Source organism: Tachypleus tridentatus, chromosome 13 (assembly GCF_004210375.1).
Source record: "Tachypleus tridentatus isolate NWPU-2018 chromosome 13, ASM421037v1, whole genome shotgun sequence".
NCBI classification, from domain to species: Eukaryota; Metazoa; Arthropoda; class Merostomata; order Xiphosura; family Limulidae; genus Tachypleus; species Tachypleus tridentatus.
Window position 1 is genome coordinate 144572792 of NC_134837.1, and position 24477 is coordinate 144597268.

Consider the following 24477-nt stretch of genomic DNA (forward strand, 5'->3'; position numbering starts at 1 on the left):
ACTGACAGGCGTTTACAAAGCACATAAGAAGTCCCATAAATTATCGAAATTTTCTTCTTCCATAGTAGCTCAGGTTGTTTAAAAATAATTTACATATAGTTTTACTTATTAAAAGTTAAAATGAAAACAAGAGCAGTCAAAGAGTACGTAACCTCTATCTATTACTTCTTTTTAGGCCCCCTCTAGTACAGCAATATGTCTCCGGATTTACAACGCTAAAATCAGGGATTCGATTCCTCTTGGTGGGCTGAGCAGATAGCCCTTTGTGGCTTTGCTATACGAAAAACAAACAAACTTCGTTTTAAGATTGCATGATTTTTTATTGGATAATGTAAAAAGTTTTACGTTTCGAAACTCAGAAAAGCCTACTCAGATTCATAATAATCACTTCGCACCAAACATGCTAGCCATGGAGGCGTTATAATGTGACGGTTAATCCCACTATTCGTTGTTAAAATAGTAGCCCAAGAGATGACAGTGGGTGATGATGACTAGCTCCCTTCCACTTACACTGCTACATTAGGGACGGCTAGCGCAGATAGCCCTCGAGTAGCTTTGCGCGAAATTCAAAACAAATTTACAACTGCGTTTTTACATATGGGTTACAACCTAATTACTGGTTATTGAATAGATATTAACTGGCTCAGTTAGTTTAGCTATTTATCAGACTAGCCGAAAATACAGAATCTACACCAGGATTTATTTTTTATTATTTTCTATCTGTGTGCTTTTTACCACTCTGTCTACTACAGAAAATATAATAGAACTCCAGATTTTCGTGTTGAATTTGTTTGTTTTTGTTTTTTGAAATTTTGCGCAAAGCTACAAGAGGGCTATCTGCGCTAGCTGTCCCTAATTTAGCAGTGTAAGACTAGAGGGAAGGCAGTTATTCATCCTCACCCACCGCCAACTCTTGGGCTACTCTTTCACCAACGAATAGTGGGATTTACCGTTTCTTATAACGCCCCCACGGCTGAAAGGGCGAACATGTTTGGTGCGCCGGGTTTCGAAACCGCGACCCTCGGATTACGAGTCGAACGCCTTAACCCACCTGGCTATGCCGGGCCTTTTCGCGTTGTAATCCTGGAAAGTTGTCAGTAACCTACTAGAAAACTTTCTTTATCTCGGTTAAATGTACAGAAAAGAAGAAGAAGGTTACAGCAGATCTAGAGCTTATATTCTAGGTCACCAGTTAGCGATAATAATTTCCTGAGTTCATGGGACATCCAACTGTCCAGCTATGACATTTATGTCCTAATAAGTCCAAATCTTGTATGCTATACAATTTACATTATGGTTCAAAAATAGTATTAAGATTATATTCTGAAAGCGGTTTAATTTTAATTAAGTGCTAAGTGGCAATCCCAGGGGTTGCACTGACCTGTCAGGTGGAAGATGACTATCTCACAGAAGATAGAACAGAACATCTTGGCAGATGTTACCTGCCCAGTCACCTTTTAGCTGAACCATGTTATACCGATTCCCCAAATTTTAGTTTTCCTAGATACACCCTACATAATACTGCTTTTCACCAGTATCAGCCCTTCGAGAAGACCTTGGTTACAGTTTCACTTTACAAGAGCAGAGAAGGTCAGTATCTTGTTAACAGAGTTGTACCGGATTCATATAGAGACTCAATTATCAGCTTCCTATCTCAACTAGATGATGATCTTACCACATATCCTTCAGTGGTGCAGTGGTATGTCTATGGGCTTACAACGCTACAAACTGGGTTTCGATACACGTGGTGGGCAGAGCACAGATAGCTCATTGTTTAGCTTTGTGCTTAATTCTAAAACAACAACAAATCATCTAACCACACAGTTGCTTTTATTTCTGTTGTATATATGTGAAGAAGGTTTTTTGATGTAAACATAGTTGAGACTGCACTGTCTATTTGTGGTTCATTAATTTAAGTATTAGCGACTGAACCTAAATGTTTAATTTAATATAAATGCATTGTTTTTAAACACAAGAAGCTGGTCTTCAATTAGATATTGCCTTGGATACTTCAAAAGGACACATCTTCATATCAAACTTTTTTCTGTTTAGTTACAATACTTAGGGAAGAAGGTATCGTAATTATAAGCTACACATGTTTTATAAAAATCTTATGAAAGTCGAGCAGGGTTTCGTGTCACTTGGAAATATTTGAAACCATGTTTGAAAATTTGTAAAAACTGTACGTTCTCAAAAACAAGTCAAATATCAAACATGAGTTTAATTAGGATCGTTTCTATATTTACAAATTTCATGAAAAAGGAAAAAAAAGGAAAACCTATAAATGTGAATTTCAAACATCATTATTGGCGATGTGTAATTATAAGCCATATAAGTATGTGACAAAATATCCAATTCATTTGAATGTGTATGTGTGTATTGCACGGTGACTTTTGCAGTGAACCTTAATTTTCTGTACCTACAAATAGTTAAAAAAAATAAAATAAATGGGCTTCAGCGTCACCCTCCTTCAGTTGTTAAATGATGATGCAGAAAGAAACGAAGAAAACAATTCGTGGCCCATATACATATCTGAAACTGTTAAAGATCTGTTGTGCAATAATCTTTAAAACCTCTCTAAGTATGCTAGTAATCTCTCATCACAACCTCTCTAAGTATGCTAGTAATCTCTCATCACAACCTCTCTAAGTATGCTAGTAATCTCTCATCACAACCTCTCTAAGTATGCTAGTAATCTCTCATCACAACCTCTCTAAGTAATCTAGTAATCTCTCATCACAACCTCTCTAAGTATGCTAGTAATCTCTCATCACAACCTCTCTAAGTATGCTAGTAATCTCTCATCACAACCTCTCTAAGTATGCTAGTAATCTCTCATCACAACCTCTCTTGTCTTGTTAGAAATCTATGGTGCACCGGTCCTCATAATATCTCTAAGTTTGTTGGAAATGTGTGGTGCAACAATACTCTTAATAACTCTGGGTTTGATGGACTTCTATGGTGCAATAGACCTTACAATTTCTCTTAGCTTGTTAGAAATCTCTAGTGCAACAGTCTTGTTAATCTTTCTTGATTTTTGGAAATTTGTGGTGCAAAAGTCCCCACAATTTTTCGGTTTGTGAAACATCTGTGGTGCAAAAATTCTCATAACTTCTCTGGGTTTATTAGAGATCTGTAGTGCAGTCTCACAACTCATCTCAGTTTACCTATAAATTCTCCTGATATCTCTAGTGTTAATGTTGATGCAAGTTGCTCTACAAGAAGTCCAAAGTTGAAATATTTTCTGAAAATGAAAATCTAATGGACTACAGTAAAATGCTTCAGGCTACAAAAGATGAAAAAATTAAAGTAAAATATCTAGGGTTGTAGCTCGATTTCTGTGCTGATGATGTGGCTTATTGGATTGCTTGTGGGCCCACTGACTTTTAATGCCACAATGGGCCATTTGGCAAATCTTACCGGATTTTCAGTAGTGGCAAACCAACGAGATACTGTTCACAAAATATTTTCTTTGGGGTAAAAACCAATGATGATAAATACAAGAGAGAATGTTTATTGTACTTATCATAAACAGGGGCAGTTTACTGCTTTGTTTGTAAACTTTTTGCCCCTAAATTTTACTCGCAATTTGTTGAAAGAGAAGGGTTCAGTGACTAGCAAAATACTATCGTAATTGATTATCATGAAACAAGCACTACTCACCAAGACTATGCTAACATACTTAACTTAAACAAAATTTAGGCTTGCGACAAGAGTTGGAAAAAAAAATTAAAGAAGAGTGCAATTACTCGGAACATGTCTTGGAGCGTGGAATAGCTGTTATTCGTACGTTAACTAAACCTGGTCTGGCTTTTCGAGAAACAGATGAAAAACTGGGTTCACTGCAGAATGGGAATTTTTTAGGGCTGCCTAAGCTCATAAGTCAGTTTGATCCACTTTTAGCAGGTCACATTTCGAAATATGAAAATTCTTGAAAAGGAAATCTTTCTTACCTGCCCAAAACCAACTGTGAAAAACTCATTGAACCAATGGCTCAGAAATTCCACGCGTTTATTGTTGATGAAGAAAATTCTTCTGGTTATTTTAGTTTGTCAATTGACTCGATGTCAGATCTATCACATATAGATCAGTTATATGTTGTACTTCGATACTTAAACGATAGGCAGCCTATTAAACGCTTTTTAACCTTTCTGGAACTGAAAAGTTATACCGGTAAGGAAATGGCAAACCAGGTATTGCATTACTTACCTGAAGTTTGCAAACTTAATTTTTCAAAATGTAGGGGTCAATCTTATGACAATACTGCTAACATCTCTGGGCGTTATAAGGGAACGCAGCAAAAAATGTTAGAAGAAAATAAGTTTGACATGTATGTGTCCTGTGCAGCTCATTTACTAAATCTGGAAGGCCGAAGTGCTGTTGACTGCTGTCAAGTGGCAGTTAAATTTTTCTCTACAATGCATTTGCTCCATACATTTTATTCAGCCTCAACTAGCCGGTGGAAAATTCTTAAAGCTTTTCTTGGAAATGAAAGTGTGTTAAAACCCCTCTCTAATACCAGATGGAAGGCACATGCTATGGCAACAACAGCAATTGTGAAGTCTTTCTTTAATATTTTGTAAGCTATAGTCACAAAATTGAGAAACTAGAAGAAAAGCAGACAATATTACAGATAAGATACAAGAGCTAGAATTTGTTTTTATGTTGATCATGTGCGATGAGATTTTGCAAAAGTTTTATAAAGAAGTCAAGTTCTGCAAAATGAGAATGTGAACTTAAAAACATGTGCAGATCTGTACGGGTCATTAACTGACCAACTACGCACTTTAAGGAATGACTTTGAAAGATTTGAAGCAGTTGCAAAGGAAATACTACCAGATATTGATTACAATGCAGCTCAAACTCGCAAACGTGTCAGAAAGAAGACACTCAATGACGGAGATGCACAAGAAGTAGATCTGAATGCCAGAGATAAATTTTGTATCACCGCCTTCTACACAGTTGTTGATAAACTAGAAAGAGGAGATGTGTGCAAAGAAATAGCTAACATATTTTCTTTCCCAAGTGATATGCCAAATGATGTCACTTCATCTGCTGAAACTGAAAGGTACTCTCAGTGTTCCCAAAAGCTAACTGATTTTTACCCAGAGGACTTGGACACTAATCTTTCTGCCAAGCTTCAGTAGTTTCACTCAAATGTGCGCCATAAGTTCAGTGCAACAAAAACTGTAAAAACCAGATTCAGTTATGCTGATCTTTATAAAATAATTTCAGAAGACAAAATTGAGTGTGCGTTTCCAAACATTAATGGTCACAAATTGCATAGCTGAGCGTTTATTTTCTCAACTGAAGCATATTAAAAATCCCAACAGAACAACTGTGCGACAAGACAGGCTGAATGCCTTGTCTCTGCTAAGCATGGAAGCAGATTTGTTTCGCCAAATTAGTTTTGAAGACTTGGTCAAAAAATTTGCAATTTAAAAATCTAGAAGAAAACTTTTAAAAATTTAAATAAATATAAAGTATAAGTAAGTAATTTGCTAACATGGTTTTAAGTTCAAAGTGATAAATTATTATCATCAAAATAAGAAGTTTTTGAATAAAAGGGTTTTGAGTAAATCTTTCACTTTTCAAACCCGCGACCCTCGGATTGAAAGTCGAGTGCCTTATCCACCTAACCATGCCGCGCGGGCCATAAGATATAGTCTCCAATTTTATGAAATTGAAAAACGGAAAAAAGAAGGATAAAAACGTAACTCATTAAAATAAATAATCGATTGATTTTTCTCACCTGCATAAGGAACATTCTATATAGACCAGAACTGCGACTCTTAACTCATTCTCAATAAGCTATATCATAATTAAATAAGTATAGAACCCCTCAACTCCTTCCCGAACTGCAAATTTTTCATATTGATGCAAAAGTTGTAAGGAAATTACGTTGACAACCCTATTAGGTATTGAAACATACAAGATAACAAACACAGTGTTACTGTTTTTGTGATCCACAGTTACGACAGAAAGTGTTCGTACCCCCTGCGTCCTCAGTGGTTTTTTGCTCATAATTTAAAAAAAAACACATTACGATTAGGATAATAGACGTAAAGTATATTATAAATATTATACTAACACACATCTACATAAATTTTTATGTAAATTAAACAACAAATAAACTGTTTATAAATAAATAACCAAAAATAGGATGAGCAGAAAGTGTTCGTACATTTCAGAACGTGTGAAAAAACTGATATTTCAGTGAATATTTTGTTTAGTTTGGCGAATAAACTATATTATATCATTCCAGAACTAGATACTGGTTTCATAATTATTGGAATTTAGTCAGCAAAAAAATGTACTTCCGGCAATTTAGCGCCGTCTCTGTCATTATCTGCTTGGTCATCATGGCGAACAGGAAACAACTGTCCAGTGATTTAAAAAACCGAATTATTGTAAAATACAAGTCTCGTGTGTCTCTTTCCGGTATTGCTACACAACTTAATGTGCCGAACTCTACTGTTCATAACATATTTGCCAAGTTTAAGCTTACCGGATCAACTGCTAACCTCCCTCGTTCCGGACGCCCCACCAAAATTCCAGAAAGAACCAAGAGGAAGGTTCTCAGAAAAGTTAGTAGGAACCCTCGTTTGACACGTAATGACATACAGAAACTGATAAGGGAAACTGAGGTTGAAGTAAGCACCTCTACAGTTACGAACATGTTACGCTCTTCTGGGTTCAAAGCATGCCGTCTTCGTAGAACTCCATATTTAAAGCCTGTTCATTTAGAAGCACGATTGAGGTGTGCAAGAAATCATGTAAATAAACCCTTTACCTATTGGAAAAATATTATTTGGTCAGACGAAACTAAAATCGAGCTTTTCGGCCTCAATGATGTTCGCTATATTTTCCGTAAGAAGGGGGAACGAAATCTTCCAAAGAACACCGTCCCTACAGTTAAACACGGAGATGGTTCGATCATGCTATAGGGTTCCTTCAGCTCTTCTGGTGTAGGCAGCCTTCACCGCGTCAACGGAATCATGAAAAAAAGAATAGTACGTTGATATATTAGGCACTTATATCAAGAATGATGCTCGGAACTTGCGGCTTGGGCGTCATCGGATCTTCCAGCACGACAATGACCCTAAGTACACATCGAAATATGTACAATTCTGGTTGCAGAGGAACCATATAAGCGTTCTGGAGTGGCCATCGCAGTCACCCGATCTCAACCCAATTGAAAACGTTTGGCATGAGTTAAAGACCAGGGTTCATCAGCGTCATCCAAAAAACCTGGAAGAGTTGGAGGCCTTCTGTAAAGAACAATGGAAGAAAATACCAGTCGAGCACTGTCAAACCATTATTGAGGGCTATGAAGAAAGATTGCGCCAAGTAATTTACCTGAAAGGCTACACAACTGACCATTAAAGTAAACGCACGAACACTTTCTGCCCCTCCTATGTTTGGTTATTTGTTTATAAACAGTTTATTTATCGTTCAGTTTACATAAAAATTTATGTAGATGTGTGTTAGTATAATATTTATGATATACTTTACTTTCATTATCTTGATGGTGAAACTTTTTTAAGTTATAAGGAAAAATCTTTTCACGACACAGGGGTACGAACACTTTCTGTCGTAACTGTGCTTTGTACACACTGTATAGTATTTATATTCGATCTGCTATCCTCGTAAATAATTATTTTGTGATAATATCAGTAATTTTTGTAAAATTACATTCTTTCTTTTCAGAATTTCAAGCCAAATAAAACAACAAACTCAGTAGTTTTTAGGCTAGGTAGTTTTTAGAGAGCAAATATTTGAAATTCGTATAGATAAACCCATTATGTTCTACACAATTGTATATTCCGTTCTAGTAGATATGAAACTGAAAAAAGGCACAATCTTGTATTTGATATGAAGCGTCTTGAGTTAATTTCTATTCCATATCTATAAAAGGTTGAAAATATGAACGGTGTAATCTCTATTCTAAAATGTTTATAAGCCTCCCATGATGCGAACGGACCGACTCCCAGGTGCCTCGTTTTATTTGAATATCACCTGAACACTAAATCGTTAAATTACTGCTTCATTGCTATCGTAAAGTAGGTCTGTTAGCACACGATCTGTTCTGTGAACTTGACTTCTAAAAATCATAACAGTCAGAGTCAGCAAACCAGTTTGTCCTTGTACGAGTTGAGCCAATCCTTTGGTCAAAACAATAAATAAATAAAATTTAATCTCGAACGGTTGTTGTTGCTTGTTATTGAGCACAGAGCTATTTAAAGGGTTGTCGGTGCTCTGTTCACCATGATTATTGAAGCCCGGTTTCTAGCAGCACTGGAAAACTTACCTCGAAGGAAACACAAAATTGATAGAACCAAAAGGCCTGGCATGGCCAAGCGCGTAAGGCGTGCGACTCGTAATCCGAGGGTCGCGGATTCGCGCCCGCGTCGCGCTAAACATCCTCGCTCTTTCAGCTGTGGGGACGTTATAATATTACGGTCAATCCCACTATTCGTTGGTAAAAGAGTAGCCCAAGAGTTGGCGGTGGGTGGTGATGACTAGCTGCCTTCCCTCTAGTCTTATATTACTAAATTAGGGACGGCTAGCACAGATAGCCCTCGAGTAGCTTTTGCGAAATTCCAAAACAAACAAACAAATAGAACCAAAATTAGATTAAAAAAATCAATGTTACAATGTTAGTGTTACAGATAGAAAGTGATTACAACGCAATACCGCTTTGAATTCAAAGCTATCTGTAACTTTTAATGCCCAGAAATATGATGAATTGTTAAATCAAGTAAAATCAGTTTCGAAAGAACTGGGTAGCTGCGAAAGAGAAACGAAAAAGTAAAAAAAAAATAGTTGGGATGTTTATACGGTGTACATAAAGCTTATCAACATGCTTTAAAGCTTTTTTGAGCAATAAAGATATTTGTTTACTTGTAGTAACAAGGAATGTTACACCGAGAAAAAAGATTAGAGTTAATTAGTCTGTTTTGAATTTTGCGCAAAGCTACACGAGGACTATCTGCGCTAGCCGTCTCTAATTTAACAGTGTAAGAATAGAGGGAAAGCAGCTAGTCATTACCACCCACTGCCAAACCCTGGCCTGCTCTTTTATTAACGAATGGTAAGATTGACTGTCACATTATAATGCTCCCACAGCTGAAAGGGTAAGCATGTTTGGTGTGATGGGGACTTAAACCTGGGGCCATCGGATTACGAGTTTGAAGTTATCCACAAAGCTATACAATGGGCTATTTGTGCTCTGCCCACCACGGGTATCGAAACCCGGTTTTTAGTGTGTGTCCGCACACATACCACTGTGCCACTGGGGAGCTTTAGTATTGAAAAAGATATATCTTCAGATTCTTTTAAAAAGATAAAAATAATAACAGTATGTAAAAGAGAAGATAAGAGACGAAGCAAAACTTATAAACTTGTAACTCTACTAAACGTATTCTAAAAAAAATATATAAAATTATTTTCAAACCATGTACTATAAACTTCACAGCAGTTGCCCATGGACCAATAAACGTTAATGCCCGACAATCAGTTTCCTCCATTTAAAATTTCCAAAGAGACTTTAAAAATAATATTATCATATGTATATACCAACATTATCAGGAGTAATTTTCAACAGTAGAAAATTGTATTATTAAAATCAAATGTCTCAATAATGCCAAGACCATATTTAAAAAAAAACAAACCAAAAAAAAAGAAAATAAAAGAATATTTGCTCTGAAACGAAACCATATTTATTTTATCAAATTAAAAAAACAGCTTCATATTAATAGGAAAAAAAAATTGTTATTTTATATCACGGACATCTCACGGAATGGCTGTAGAGCTCGTTTACTAGAATAATGTTTGTTTGTTTTGGAATTTCGCACAAAGCTACTCGAGGGCTATCTGTGCTAGCAGTCCCTAATTTAGTAGTGTAAGACTAGAGGGAAGTCAGCTAGTCATCACCACCCACCGCCAACTCTTGGGCTACTCTTTTACCACCGAATAGGGAATTGCCCATTACATTATACGCCCCCACGGCTGGGAGGGCGAGCATGTTTAGCGCGACGCGGGCGCGAACTCGCAACCCTCGGCTTACGAGTCTCACGCCTTACGCGCGTGGCCATGCCGGGCACTAGAATAATGAGTTCTAAACCTTAACCAGTCCTATCGGCTCTATCATCTCCAAGAAATGGTTGATTTATGAATTAAGTGCTCCATGAAAATAGGAAATCCACCATACATTGTTGAATCTAGAGATAGAGTGAAAAGAAGACTTCTAATACTTAATACTTAGGATATAATAATATATACCCATGTATAAAATATAAATCAAATTCATTTTTACGACCAAACGTTTTCTTTTTATTAGAAACGTATGTAATAAAATAATGAAATTACATAAAAAAACCTAATTGGTATGCAGACATAAGCTGCTTTTTCTGTCACGTGGCAAGCAGCAGTAATAAAATGTAATATGTGCTGTAAACTATCAGTTTCCCAAAGTTTAAGAAAGTAGTTAAGAGATGGTCGTGTCTTATTCATGGAGAGAGAAAATCAGTAATACTGACCACATAAGTAATAATTATAAACAAATGGAACACAATAAATGGTAACTTATTGTTTGTTAAACGCTGTTCAGAATTTTTGTGTACTGGTAAACTTAGTCCAATATCATCTATATATATATCGTCATATGTTCATAAAGAAGGCCATAATGTAAGTGTTAGCTTTTATATCCTCATATGTTCATAAAGAAGGCCATAATGTAAGTGTTAGCTTTTATATCTTCATATGTTCATAAAGAAGGCCATGATGTAAGTGTTAGCTTTTATATCCTCATATGTTCATAAAGAAGGCCATAATGTAAGTGTTAGCTTTTATATCTTCATATGTTCATAAAGAAGGCCATAATGTAAGTGTTAGCTTTTATATCTTCATATGTTCATAAAGAAGGCCATGATGTAAGTGTTAGCTTTTATATCCTCATATGTTCATAAAGAAGGCCATAATGTAAGTGTTAGCTTTTACGGAATTTTGAAGTTCAGCTAGTTGAAACATAGAATTCGTACTATGTCCGTGATTAAACGTTAATCAGACGAGTTGCTGAGGTAATATAGCCCAATTTTCAGGGAGTTACTGAGGTAATGTAGCCCACTCATTCATGAATTGCTGAGGCAATATTGCCCATACCTTTGTTCAATCTGTTTTCAGTTAATAAATACTGCTTGGAGGCGAATCATATGATGTCAAGTGTCTCCCCCCAAGGATATCCTAAATATGTTTAATTGGTTTCATATCTGATAAGCATGCTAGTTAGCTCATTTGCTCAACATTTACTACTTTCAGAGAGTAGGTCATCGTGGACACATACATTGTCATCCATTATAAGAAAGTTCTGGTAAACGGTATCTCTATATGATTGAATTAATTATTAAAATTTCAGTTCCTAGTTCCAGGTAATGCCACGCAGTTCCAGGTAATGCCATGCAGTTCCAGGTAATGCCACGCAGTTCCAGGTAATGCCACGCCATAGCACGCAAAGGTCAGCTAGTTACCAGAACTGATCCATCATCAAACCAATATGCCACCACTGACACATTATGTGACGTTTCTCTTTGAAGTTGGGTTAAGTTTGGATCTGGCATCATCTCGTAGAAACTTGACTGATTTGTAAACGAATCATTAGCTAACAATTAGCTAACAAGCTAATTTGTAATCCATATGTTCTTGACACTACCAAAACCAGACTGTTTTGTGACGATGATTTAGAGAATATCAAACTGATCGTCTGATATAAATACAGACGTTAAGCAAAATGTTTCTTGGTTTGTCGTCCAATTGCCACTCTGAAATGCTAATTCAGTTAGAAATCTGAGGCTAACTGTAATGTCGAGCTCTCATTGTCCAATATTGATAATATTCTATTTTCTCTAAATCTTTCACCAGCTGTACTAGTGGTCTAGGCCCGGCATGGCCAGGAGGTTAAGGCACTCTTCTCGTAATCTGAGGTTCGCGGGTTCGAATTCCCGTCGCACCAAAAATCCTCTCTCTTTCAGCTGTGGGGACGTTATAATATGACGGTCAATCTCACTATTTGTTGGTAAAAGAGTAGCTCAAGAGTTGGCGATTGGTGGTGATGACTAGCTGTCTTCTCTATAGTCTTACACTGCAAAATTAGGGACGGCTAGCGCCGATAGCCCTCGCCTAGCTTTTTTCCCGAAATTCAAAAACAAAACAAATTAGTGGTCTAATGGTAAGTCCATATTCTGCTAAAAATATTTATAGCCACTATGCCATGAACTGCTGTATTTGTCTAACTTATAAACGACTTATTGCACTCCACATCACGAAAGTTTCCGAACATTTGATCGATCACCAAAAAAGTAGTCCAAGAATAGGTTTTAATTACTCGTCATCCATCAAATTTATCAATTCAAAAATAGGGATGGCTTTCGCGAAATTCTGGAACAAACTTTTAATAAATTTATTACATTACTAGCTGTACGCAGAATATCATACATGGATGCCCCAGTTACCTAATTAATTAATAAGATTTTAGAGAAAGTATTTTAAAACCGCAAGTTACTTTTATTTGTTTTATTATGTTCTACTCATATAAGTCCTGTTTCTCTGATGATGTTTTTTTTTCAATTTTCAATCTATGCAGAACATCCGGACCCAGTATAGCAAGTGGTTAAGGCACTCGAATCGTAATCCGAGGATTCGAATCCTCGTCGCACCAAACATCCTCGCCTTTTCAGCCGTGAGGGCGTTATAACATCACGGTCAATCCCACTATTCGTTGATAAAAAGAGTAGCCCAAGAGTTGACGGTGGGTGGTGATGACTAGCTGCCTTCCCTCTCGTCTTACACTGCTAAATTAGGGACGGCTATCGCAGATAGCCCTCGTGTAGCTTTGTGCGAAATTCAGAAAAACAAACAAATAAACTCAACATCCACGGCACTAGGGATTCTGTCAATCGTATTTGTTTGTTTGGAGTTAAAAACAAAGCTACATGGTGGGCTAGCTGTGCTTTGCCCACCACGTCTATTGAAACTCGGCTTCTAGTATTGTACGCCCGCAGACATGTCGCTGTACAACTGGGAGTGCAGTATAAGAATAAATTAATCTATGAGACCTTTTCTTCCATTTTTATTAGCTATATATTTGTGAACTAGCAATAACAAACGTGGGAGGTATGTATAGCCGCGGCTACTACAGCGATAAATTTATGGATTTAAAACGCTAAAATCAGAGTTTCGATTACCCTCGGTGGGCTCAGCAGATAGCCCAATATGGCTTTGCTATAAGAAAACGCACACACACACATACGAGTATGTGTACCAGATTATCTAGATCTTTACCAGCCCACCCTCAAAATGAAATTATTTCAGACAGGATTAGAATAAATTATTAGATGAGGCCTTGGGCATGTAAAAATAGATCAAACGAAAGGGTTTGACCTCCTTAGTCCAAAATTGTAAATAGATCTGAAATCGGTCAAAATATGACTGAGCTATAAACTAAAAGTTTGTACTTAAAAAACAACGACAGTGCCCGTCTATGCGCCGCTGTACTTCAGCTAAAGATATTGGCTACGCTAGTCACGTGATCAAAGATAAATTTACATTGGTTATAGCTTTATTTACACAGTTCGTTATGCAAAACTTGAATTTGTAACATGAAAAGTGTTATGTCTAATTCTGTATAGTCAGTTAAAGTAAATAATTACCAGTTAAAAATAAAACATTATCTTTTACTCACGTATACATACTGATCACTGTAGTTATTGAAACAATAGATAACTAGAAATATTGTTTTTTATATTGTAGTCATAGGTACCGTTATGTTAATTTGAAAATTTAATTTGTTTTGTATTAAGCAATAACTTAAAATAATCAGTATTAAAAAAATCATAGTTATTTTCAGAGTAACACCAGTCTGAGTCAGTGAGCTTTATGTAAAAACAAACCCAATATGTATCACGTTTATTTAATTAATACGATTATCATTGTTGTTGCATGGTCATAAAACAAACCACTTATTCACTAAATATGAACCTTGGTATTTATTTTTTACATTCCAAATAAAAAAGACGTATACAAGGTGGCCCGTAAGTCCCTACCCATCCATATGTCTTATGTATCCAGTGTATCTGTGTGCTGTTCCTCATTCTCGCTGCATAATATTATGCGACGCCATGTTCTGTGAGACATTTTCCTCAACATAACATGGGTTATTGTTCCAAATGCCGCGGTAACAGTTGCCTTCAACTCATCATTCGTATTATAACGTTGTTTTAACACAATATATGGATGGGTAGGGACTTACGGGCCACCCTGTACATTTTTCTAAGTGTTTTTATATTTTAAAACTCGTAACGCAAATAAATTAATGTTTAGAATTATGGATGAACTATTCTCTACGTTAAAATAAAATACTTATATTTGCGTTCTTTAGGTCCTCTTATCGGAGCCTTCCTCGGGTAGAATTTCGTCCGATCAAGAGAGCGGTAAGAGGCTTAAAGTTCGCAAATAAAAATATTTTAACGTAGAGAAAATTTCATCTATATTTCTACACAAATCTCGATGTAATGTCGATAAGAGTATAGATTGAAACACGCTAATATCGTGTAAATAATAAGAGCTTATACAATTTGCCTAAAGATGGCAGCTAAATCTACAATTTTTTTTGGGAGAAGTATTGTGCTACTCCACATAGACGCAAGAACGCGAGTAGGGATAAAGCTTGTATTGTCGATATGCGTTTTTGTGGATAAGAAATCAAATAGTATCGGCCAGCAAAACGGATATTGTCAATGGGGAAGAAACCTAGCAAGTTGAAAAGTGACGTGGTTGCGACACTTGCGAAGGAGACCTACTGTGAGTACATATTAATTTTTTCATTTACGGTTTAAAATCATGGGCTGCTGATAGTGAAGTTATTTATACTAGTATACAAATTTATAGGGAATTAATCAGTTAGGCTAAACGACGTACTTGTCGCTAAACAGAATGGTTAGGGGAACCACCAATTCTGTTAATATAGAAATATATTCAACCTTTTCTAGTTCTGTGCAAAATTACAAGATATCATTAAGAGACATAGGAAAGTTACTTTATCAATACACACAACAACGAAAACTGAACGTTTTTCTGGAATGTCATTGAAAGACGCTTCCCAAAGCAATTTTTCTTTTTTTTAATGCTGGTATTTAAGTAATATTGTATTTGTAATACATATTTGGCTGTTGTTGGAATTACGAGGAATAATACTATAATTTATAAATAATTTTTTAGTTGTATTTTTTTTTCAGATCATTAATTGTAATATAATACTTCGCGTTGTTAGTGTGACATCAGTAGTAGTGCAGGTGACAAGCAGGACAGGGACACTTTTTTTCACACCTAGGAGATAAAGATTCTAACTCAGGATAATAAGAATGCCTATTACTTCAATTTTATAATATTATGTTTAGCTATAAACTAGAACAATGGTCTATCAAAATCAAGGACTGGTTTAAGACAAACGAGCAATAAAAGTTAAAAATAAAAACAAAAGCGGACACAATAATCTCTCTATTCATGAAATATTGGGATTTAAGAACTGATAAACCGGACTCTGAAATGTGATCGAGAAATAATACATTTTTAAAATTCAGCTCACAGTACACAGAATGCTTAAACAATACGTTGTAATCCAAGTGAAATAAGTATTCAATTAAACATACATCACTTAAAATCTAGCACAAATACATGGAATTGTCATTTACTTTACTTAAAATCTAGTACGAATATATGGGATTGGTGATGTATGGTTAATTGAATACTTATCCCGCTTGGATTACGGTGTATTGTTTTAACGTTTTGTATACTGTGTGCTAAATTTTAACAATGTATTTTTCAATAACTACATTTCAGAGTCCGGTCTATCACTTCTTTATCCTAAGATTGTAATGCAGTTATTGATCAATTAGTTTTAGTGCGATAAATCGTATAAGCCGGATGAAAGTTAGTATGAGCTTATTTGTATGTGAAAACGAATTACAGTAAAATTTGCCATTCTAGAAGTTTTTCACACGTTAGAATCTACAGCATATTTATCAGAATATTCTGATAAAATTTAAGTGCAATGTTTGGTGAACGATAGAGGACGCTGAATAATGTTATTTGCGTTAGTTTAGTCTGAGAGGTAGAATTGTTCGTTTGTTTTGAAGTTTCGCACAAAGCTACACGAGGGCTGTTTGCACTACCGTCCCTAATTTAGCAGTGTAAGACTAGAGGGAAGGTAACTAGTCATCACCACTCACCGCCAACTCATGGGCTACTCTTTTATCAACGAATAGTGTGATTGACCGTAATTATGACGCTCCACAGCTGGAAAGGCGAGCATGTTTGATGTGACGGGGATTGGAACCGACGACCCTCAGATTGCAAGTCGAGCGCCTTAATCACCTGGTCATTGAATTAGAGGAAAGCTAGAAATAAAGCCCTAGGTAAAACTGCTAATTAGTTATTCAACGTGGAATAAAGTTTTGGTTTTACTGGTTTTGACAAACTGTAACACAGTAGATTACATTTTGCTGCATTGTTTGAAGAATGTACAATAATGAATGCTGTTTTCACTTTTGTTACACTGTTGTAGCAGTATCGTCTAATACTAAATTTACTGCAAGTTTCTTTATATCCCCATTGGTAAGTAAATTAAGCACAAGATGTAGTAAGATAACAAAATGTTCTGTTTTTATTTCAAGGCAAATTTAAAGAATGGGGCGATAAATTAATTTCCGTTTCTACAGCGAAAGTGCTATCTTAAAGTAAAATAATTGACAGTCCTTAAAAAATACTCTCTGCTGTAATTTTTTTAGATAAAAATCAAAGTTTCTTTTCAAATGCTTTTTAGACTGTTGTAGGTTCAGTACAGTGCGGAAATTGTGGTTTTTAAATACGTTATATTACAGAAGAATAACAAACAGCTCTGTGTCCGATATTCCTGACATCCAGACAATATTAAAAAATTAACACTAAGTGTATTTTCAATTTCAGTGTTTTCCTATAAAAACTTAAGTAACGAGATCTCTTTAACAAACTAAAGACAGAGTCAGGTTTTTGCTTCAAACAAAACATTATGTAGTAAACATGGTTTAAAACATTTAATATACATCTATTCCTGCAGGTGTATTTGAGTTCAGGATTCAAAATTAAATGTCAGTGATTATGTTTTGAAAACAACTGTGTATTTTGTGTAAGAAATTGGCAAAATATTAAAAACGGGTAAAAAGTGATTTACAGCATTCAGTTATTTAAGTATTATCACTATTTCAATAAAAATAAGCATATATTAATTCAGTAAATAAAGAAAACGAATATGGATTTGCACAGAAATTTATCGCACTTTGAGCGATATATTTGTGCTAATACAATGGCGTGTTACAGCAAATGTGATTTGTGGCTCTGTAGGCAACCTGGTTCACTGCAAATTTCCGACTATACAATGTGGTGCAATACCTCTACAGATGATGTTTGGCTAGAAGGTCATTAAGAAAACTTTTTCAAGAAGATCAATCATAAAAGAAGATTGTTGAAAGAGGATGAAGGATGTTGGCTCAAAGGAAACAACTTTTCTAAGAAACATTAAAATTAACACAACAATGGGTTAAAACCCATCACATTTCAAACCGGAGCAACGCTCTTTTCTATAGATTGTAAAGGAATTGTAACGAGAGAGATCCCTTTGACCCCTCAAAACAGAAAAAAGGACATTACAATAAAGTTCATTGTGTCATCTGGTATATTTAGCTAGATAAATAGGCAAGGATTTGGAGCCGATAAATCACAGATTCACGAACTGATTGTCGCATTCCAATCCACTGATTGTTTTCTTAAGAAAGGTAGACAATTCAGTCTGTTCATATACTTACCGAGTTCCTCCATTCCCTGTTGCAGTTCACAAGTAGACATTTACTTGTTTTGTTTGTTTTCACTTGATATGGGAAGCTGATGTAAATATGCAATTGAAGTTCTGTGAAAAGTTTGAAGGTACGTGATATAAGATTGACCATACTATAATATAAACTGTAATCTTAGACCAGTTTCGCCTAACCATGGCTATTATATTGATTATGATCAACCATGAAGGAAGTAGTTCCAAGGGCAACATGAGATTTGGAACAACATTTGTATGAAGTACTATTAGGTTTATTAGTAATGGTTTTTGCTAGTCTCTAATAACCTTTCAAGCCCGTATAAGTTTGTTTATCCTCATAAAGTTTATCCAGCTTGGTATTAACGATTTTTTAAATCCTCTTTTTATTCGGTACAAAATTCTCGTAATGTTGTAAAGTGACGGATTATAACGGTTGTGTTTATTGCTAATGTAGCTTATTTACCCACTATGTATGTTCACGTAGTCATTTGGTGCATTCTTTGCATTATCTAAATATCAGTTTGTTTTTTTCAATTTTTAATCTACTGTATAACATTATACCTATGTTGATATATATAGTATATACAGAATCATAAGAATTATTGAGTGGAGCCGCTGCTGACCCAGGACATAATTGTTCGTAAATTGAAAACAAATATCTCTCAATGTTTGTTTTTTTCGCGCAGAGCTATTCGAGGGCTATCTGCGCTAGCCGTCCCTAATTTAGCAATGTAGGACTAGAGGGAAGGCAACTAGTCGTCACCACCAACCGCTAACTCTTGGGCTACTTTTTTACCAACAACTAGTGAGATTGACCGCAACATTACAACTTCTTCACGGCTGAAAGGGCAAGCATGTTTGGTGCGACGGGGATTCGAACCCGCAACTTTCAGATCACGAGTCGAACGTCTTAACCCACCTGGCCGTGCCGGGCCATCTCTGAATGCAAAATTATACTGTTAGAATCGTTTATTTACTGAACTTCGCGCTATAAGCTACTCAAGGGCTATCTACTTAAGCTATTTGTAATTTTAAACTGATAGACTACAAGGAAGACAGTTATTCAGTACTACCCGCCTACAAGTCTTGGGTTATTTTGTACCAACGAGAAATGGGATCGATCAGAACAATATAACTCCTTCATGGACGAAAGAGCGAGCATTTGGAATCACTACACACTGATTGAGATTCGAGCATTTTACCCACAAGACCATTTTATCAGAAACTACTAATCAACATATATTTGTATATGCACTGGTTACAACAAAATTGCGAATGTGGTACTATTTCTTTTGAAACTTCTGACCAAGATACACATTGTCGCCTAGATATAAATATTTTCTTTTATTCTGTGTGTTGAGAGCTGCTGTTGTTAGAATACTTTTCCTCCTGGATGTGACTGATAAGAAACATATCGTCAGTGCGTACGTGTTTTAATAAAATAATAAACCAGTGTTGTGCAGAATAGCTGATCGGATCTGAAAACTTGGGTAAATATTTTGTCTTTCAATTGCGCTGTGAAAGTACCAACTTGTAGGTTATCTGTTACAAATTCAACGTTAAAACTTCTCGAAATAAGTGACCAAATTAAAAGAAATTACCAATAAAGGCCAAATAGCTTTAAACGAAGTGACTCTGTGCTTCTGGGCTGTTCATTTAATATCCAGAAATCGAATGTGATTAATGATAAATTATTTGTATAGTTTGAAGTTATAAAATGTTCATAATACTTAATATTAGATCTTTTTATGGATATAACAGGAACTTCAGATCTATCCATCTTATTTAGTGGAAATGTGAATGAATGAAATACAGGGTGTTCGGAAAGTCACTGTGCACTTATATATTTATTAACAGACAAAACTCCACACTGATTTTCCGAACACCCTGTATATTGATCAGGTTGAGGAGCTATTTCAATATCACAACAGAAGTATAAATTTTTCCTGTTGCCAGACGTTACATATAATAAGAATAACAAAAAAGTCGAAACTTAAAGAGCGTATTTCTGTCTTTTTAACTTGGTCAGTTATTTGTGTGCTTTATTACAAAAAAAACTTCCAAAAAACTTATTTTTTCCGTAATTATAAACAAATATGAACACTATAGAAACAATTGTTTATATGTGTGTGCGTGATCAGTTTTCTGCTAAAAATGAAGATATTGTGATTTAAATATTGCATTTGGAGGTTTCAGTAGTAGGTTTGTCTGTGTTTTCTTATAGCAAAGCCACAAAGGGCTATCTGCTCAGCCCACCGAGGGGAATCGAACCCCTGATTTTAGCGTAGTAAATCCGGAGACATACCGCTGTACTAGCGGGGGGCAGTAGTAGGTTTACTTTATTTGAAGAATGAATGATTTCATCAGTTAATTTAAGGTCATTCCTTCTGGTCACTTATATTTTAATAAAAGATTTGTGAGTCACTTGACAGCTAACTTCCAGTAGACATGTATATCTTGGATAAACCAGTTGAGAGCAAACATGAAATGAGCATTTTTAGATTGGAACGAGGTAGCGGGTCTTCCTAACAGGTCTGCACTACAAGATTTGGTTAGAATAGATTTATATTTATCTGGATAAGAAGAATAACCATCATCATAATTAATTGCAGGAAACTTAAGAAATTAGATTAAGCCGTGGAGCAGTTAATAAGTGTAGCAACGTTCTACAGCAATCTGTAACATGAAATTATTTTATCTTGTTACAAATGCAGACTCTAATGAAGTTTTGTTCATTTAATGCACATTTGTGAAGTTGAAACAAAGTAAAATGATAGGAGTTTGTTAGCTAGTTGTAAGACTATTATTGCATAGTGTTATTCAACAAGGTCTATGTAGGATACATCATCCGCCTCTGGCTTCTTCACAATCATGTGGTTCTTATGGAACTTATAAACATGTTGGTAACTTAATTTGCTCATAAACTAGTTACACCTGCCTTTATAAACTAGAAATAATCAAGTGATATCAAGTATTTTGATTAATGTTTTTTTTTTAACAGTAATAAACACTTAGAATTCTCCTAATTTACTTAATCAGACAGTAGTAAAGTTGCGTTTGACTTAAACCTTTGGTCTTGAGCCACTTTCCTTTTGATCGGTACAGATAACTGAAGTAGACTGAATAACTTATTCATAGAGGAGTCCAAACTGCTTCGTTCCTACGCCTTGTGCCAGCATAGCCAGGTCGTTAGGGTGCTGTACTTGTAATGTGAGAGTTGCGGGTTCGAATTTCCGTCACACCAAACATGCTCACTCTTTCAGCCATTGGGGGCATCATAATGTGACGGTCAATCCCACTATTCGTTCGTAAAAGAGTAGCCCAAGAGTTGGAGATGAGTGGTGTTGACTAGCTGTCTTCCCTCTAGTCTTACACTGCTAAATTAGGGACGGCTAGCGCAGATAGCTTTGCGCAAATTAAAAAAACAAACAAACAAACCTAGGCCTTATTTTTAGCACGTATAAATGAGAACGTTTGTTTTATTTGCTATTTATAACTTGGGATTTAAAATTTTGAAACTACGTCATTCTAATGTCAATTACTCAAATTTTTTCTTTTTTAAATATATTTTGGAATACTTTTACATTTCAACTTAGCAGTTTAGATTGCTCTTCGTGAGTATTTCAGTGCACAAACAGTTTTATGTTCATAATAAAGATTATGTATGACTAAGAAAAATGCGCAGTCAGGTGCACTTGAATTTAAAGTTGTAATTTAAATTTTGTTAAAGAGCAAGATGTTTAAAAAGTGGCGATATATCTTGAAGTACCTTTTACATGAACAATGACCTTGAACTAGCTGCAAGCAATGAATTTGTGACATTGAATTTTACATAAAAGAATTCAGCACAATTTATTTTGAATATAACGATCTCATTTTCTAGGACTAGATACTTGTATGGACAACTCCTATGGAAGCAAGAGGGAATCCTTAATAGCCATGGCTTTAATTAGATCTTGAATCGATCAAAAAATGACGGAGCTACGAGCTCTCGAAAAAAAAAAAATCGGAGCCATTCTTTGAACCGTTATGCCGCGGCTGAAAAGTGGAAATGTATGCATCCATACACAACTGTGATTAATATTATCTTGGAATGCGAAAGGCAATTTACTTCATATCCGTGTTATTGGATCAGGCATTATGTAAAACCAAAAACTCGGATGAAGATCAGTTTTCACATTGGAACGGAAGACAAAACCAATCTTATTCTTTTTTTACTTGAAATTTGAGACTTCATCATGGTTAAGTGCACGATGGTATAAAGCGCATGTACTATACAGCAAATATACTTGGTGACAGCAATACGGAGATTGTTAAAGCAACTCTGTTTCCTACTTGTGCATACAAAACCAAGTGCTGATACTTTGAAAAATTGGTTTCCTTTCCACTCGGGCCAAGTGTGACCTTGTGGTTTGCGTGCTGTACTGTGAATCAGGGGTCCATTGTTTTAGTCTCGTCGCCAGTAAATCGCACTCCGCACTTTAAGGGTGTTAGTGCCTTTTTAAGAGTGAAGGTCAATTCCCTTTATTTATCACTCAACTCGTAATCCGAGGGTCGCGGGCTTGAATCCCCGTCACACCAAACATGCTCACTCTTTTAGCCATTGGGGGCATCATAATGTGACGGTCAATCCCACTATTCGTTCGTAAAAGAGTAGCTTAAGAGTTGGAGGTGAGTGGTGTTGACTAGCTGTCTTGCCTCTAATCTTACACCGCTAAATTAGGGACGGCTAGCGTAGATAGCCCTCGAGTATCTTTGCGCGAAATTCAAAACAAACCAAACCCTTTATTTAACTACAGTAACTACGTTGGTACGTTTGGCTAGTTGCTTTCCTTTTAATCTGCTAGTTCAGTTCGAAATTAGAAATGGCTAGGATTGGTAGCTCTTTTGTAGCTTTGTGTGAATATCCGAGAAAAAGCAACAAAAATAACAAAAAAACTTAAACTGATCTACAGGTGATTGTTTTAAGTTGTGTTAGAGTCGAATAATGTAGTTACGTTTAGCAAGTCCGATGAGCGATAAACGAGCAAGTCAAGAAGGACCTAAGAATAATAAACCCTAAAGTAGGTTGCGCTACTTGCTAGTGGTGTTCCTTGCAATAATACTTGGGTACGTTTTTATAAAACATTTAAAGTATTTTAGAACATATGTCTGTATTTGGTTACAAGTTGTATGTGAACAGAATGTGCCGAATCGTTAGCTGGGTTTATCCTACCCGTAGAAAGTCGTACGTGGCTAGAACAGCTAGTCCATATGTGATTTTCTCTATGTGTAACCGGCATATTGGATCGATGGTACATATATTTTAAGGACTGTTTGACATGTTTTTAATATATGGAGTTCGAAATGATGGAAATCCTGTTTTTACAGTCTTAATGGGAACATTTAGGTTATGTGGATAATGTTTAATTTTGGGAAGTGTTTAACAGAACATACACTCGAATATTATAGTTCTAAAAAAAATTCTAGTTTGTGGTTAGATATCCTCTGTTTTTATTTTGTGTAAACAAGCTTGTTTATTAGTCCGGCAGTTGTACATATAGAATTGGATGACATGCAAAGAAATAGTTTTTGGCGTTATTCAATCTTTGTTTTGAGTTGTAGATAAAGTGCATCCTTTACTTACTTTTAATAAACGTTGTCTCTAAATTAAAAACATTTTGTTCAGTCTTCTTATTTCTAGTCTTGTTTGTTTGTTTGTTTTGGAATTTCGCACAAAGCTACTCGAGGGCTATCTGTGCTAGCCGTCCCTAATTAAACAGTGTAAGACTAGAGGGAAGGCAGCTAGTCATCACCACCCACCGCCAACTCTTGGGCTACTCTTTTACCAACGAATAGTGGGATTGACTGTAACATTATAACGCCCCCACGGCTGAAAGGGCGAGCATGTTTGGCGCGACCGGGATGCGAACCCGCGACCCTCAGATTACGAGTCACACGCCTTAACACGCTTGGCCATGCCAGGCCTATTTTAGTCTAGTCAGTCGTTTATAAATTTTTACAACCATTTTGTAACCTACAGTTATTGTGGTCTACATTAGTGTACGTTTTGGTCTGATTTGGATCTAATTTATGCACGATAGCTTTTCTATAATGTGAATGTGAGAAACACGTGCTGTTAATCAACATTTTGTATCGTCTCTGTTGTGATCTAGATGCAAGAAGAAGACAGGGTCAACACACCACAACAAGCAGCTATTGTTAACTCTTTCACAGTTCTTAAGAACCTCGTATATAAAAGGAGACTTTATGTAACAGCTATCGAATTTTCACCGCCATTTTTGAAGTAGGCTGTGTTATCGAAACACGAGCCAGTGTTTCAGTAAGGAAGATGTTGAAACGGTCGAATTGATAACGCTAGTATCAGTTTCAACGTCCAACCTTTATACAAAAAGCATACACCTGATGATGCTAAGAATAAGAAACCAAATTGAGGATGTCGTTCAATGATTTTGTAACAGTGAATTATAAATAAGGTATTCATTACGTATTCAATCTGACTCGAAGATATCAGTTGTCATGAATCTGAGAATTATAACTGAACTATTATCTTACCAACAACCTAGGATCTTATAACT

The 24477-nt window shown here is 35.8% G+C and overlaps 1 protein-coding gene across 2 annotated transcripts in view; it reads left to right on the top strand.

Moving 5' to 3' along the window:
- The first annotated feature begins 14390 nt into the window (after positions 1 to 14390).
- LOC143240934 (frequenin-2-like) overlaps positions 14391 to 24477 on the top strand; it is a 100907-nt gene continuing 90820 nt past the window's right edge. Inside the window, exon 1 of one of the 2 annotated variants that reach the window (XM_076484201.1) lies at positions 14391 to 14856. In XM_076484201.1, coding sequence (XP_076340316.1) covers positions 14793 to 14856 — 64 coding nt within the window. In that variant the 5' untranslated portion in view covers positions 14391 to 14792. The remainder of the gene's footprint in view (positions 14857 to 24477) is intronic. The other variant, XM_076484200.1, reaches the window with a different exon arrangement.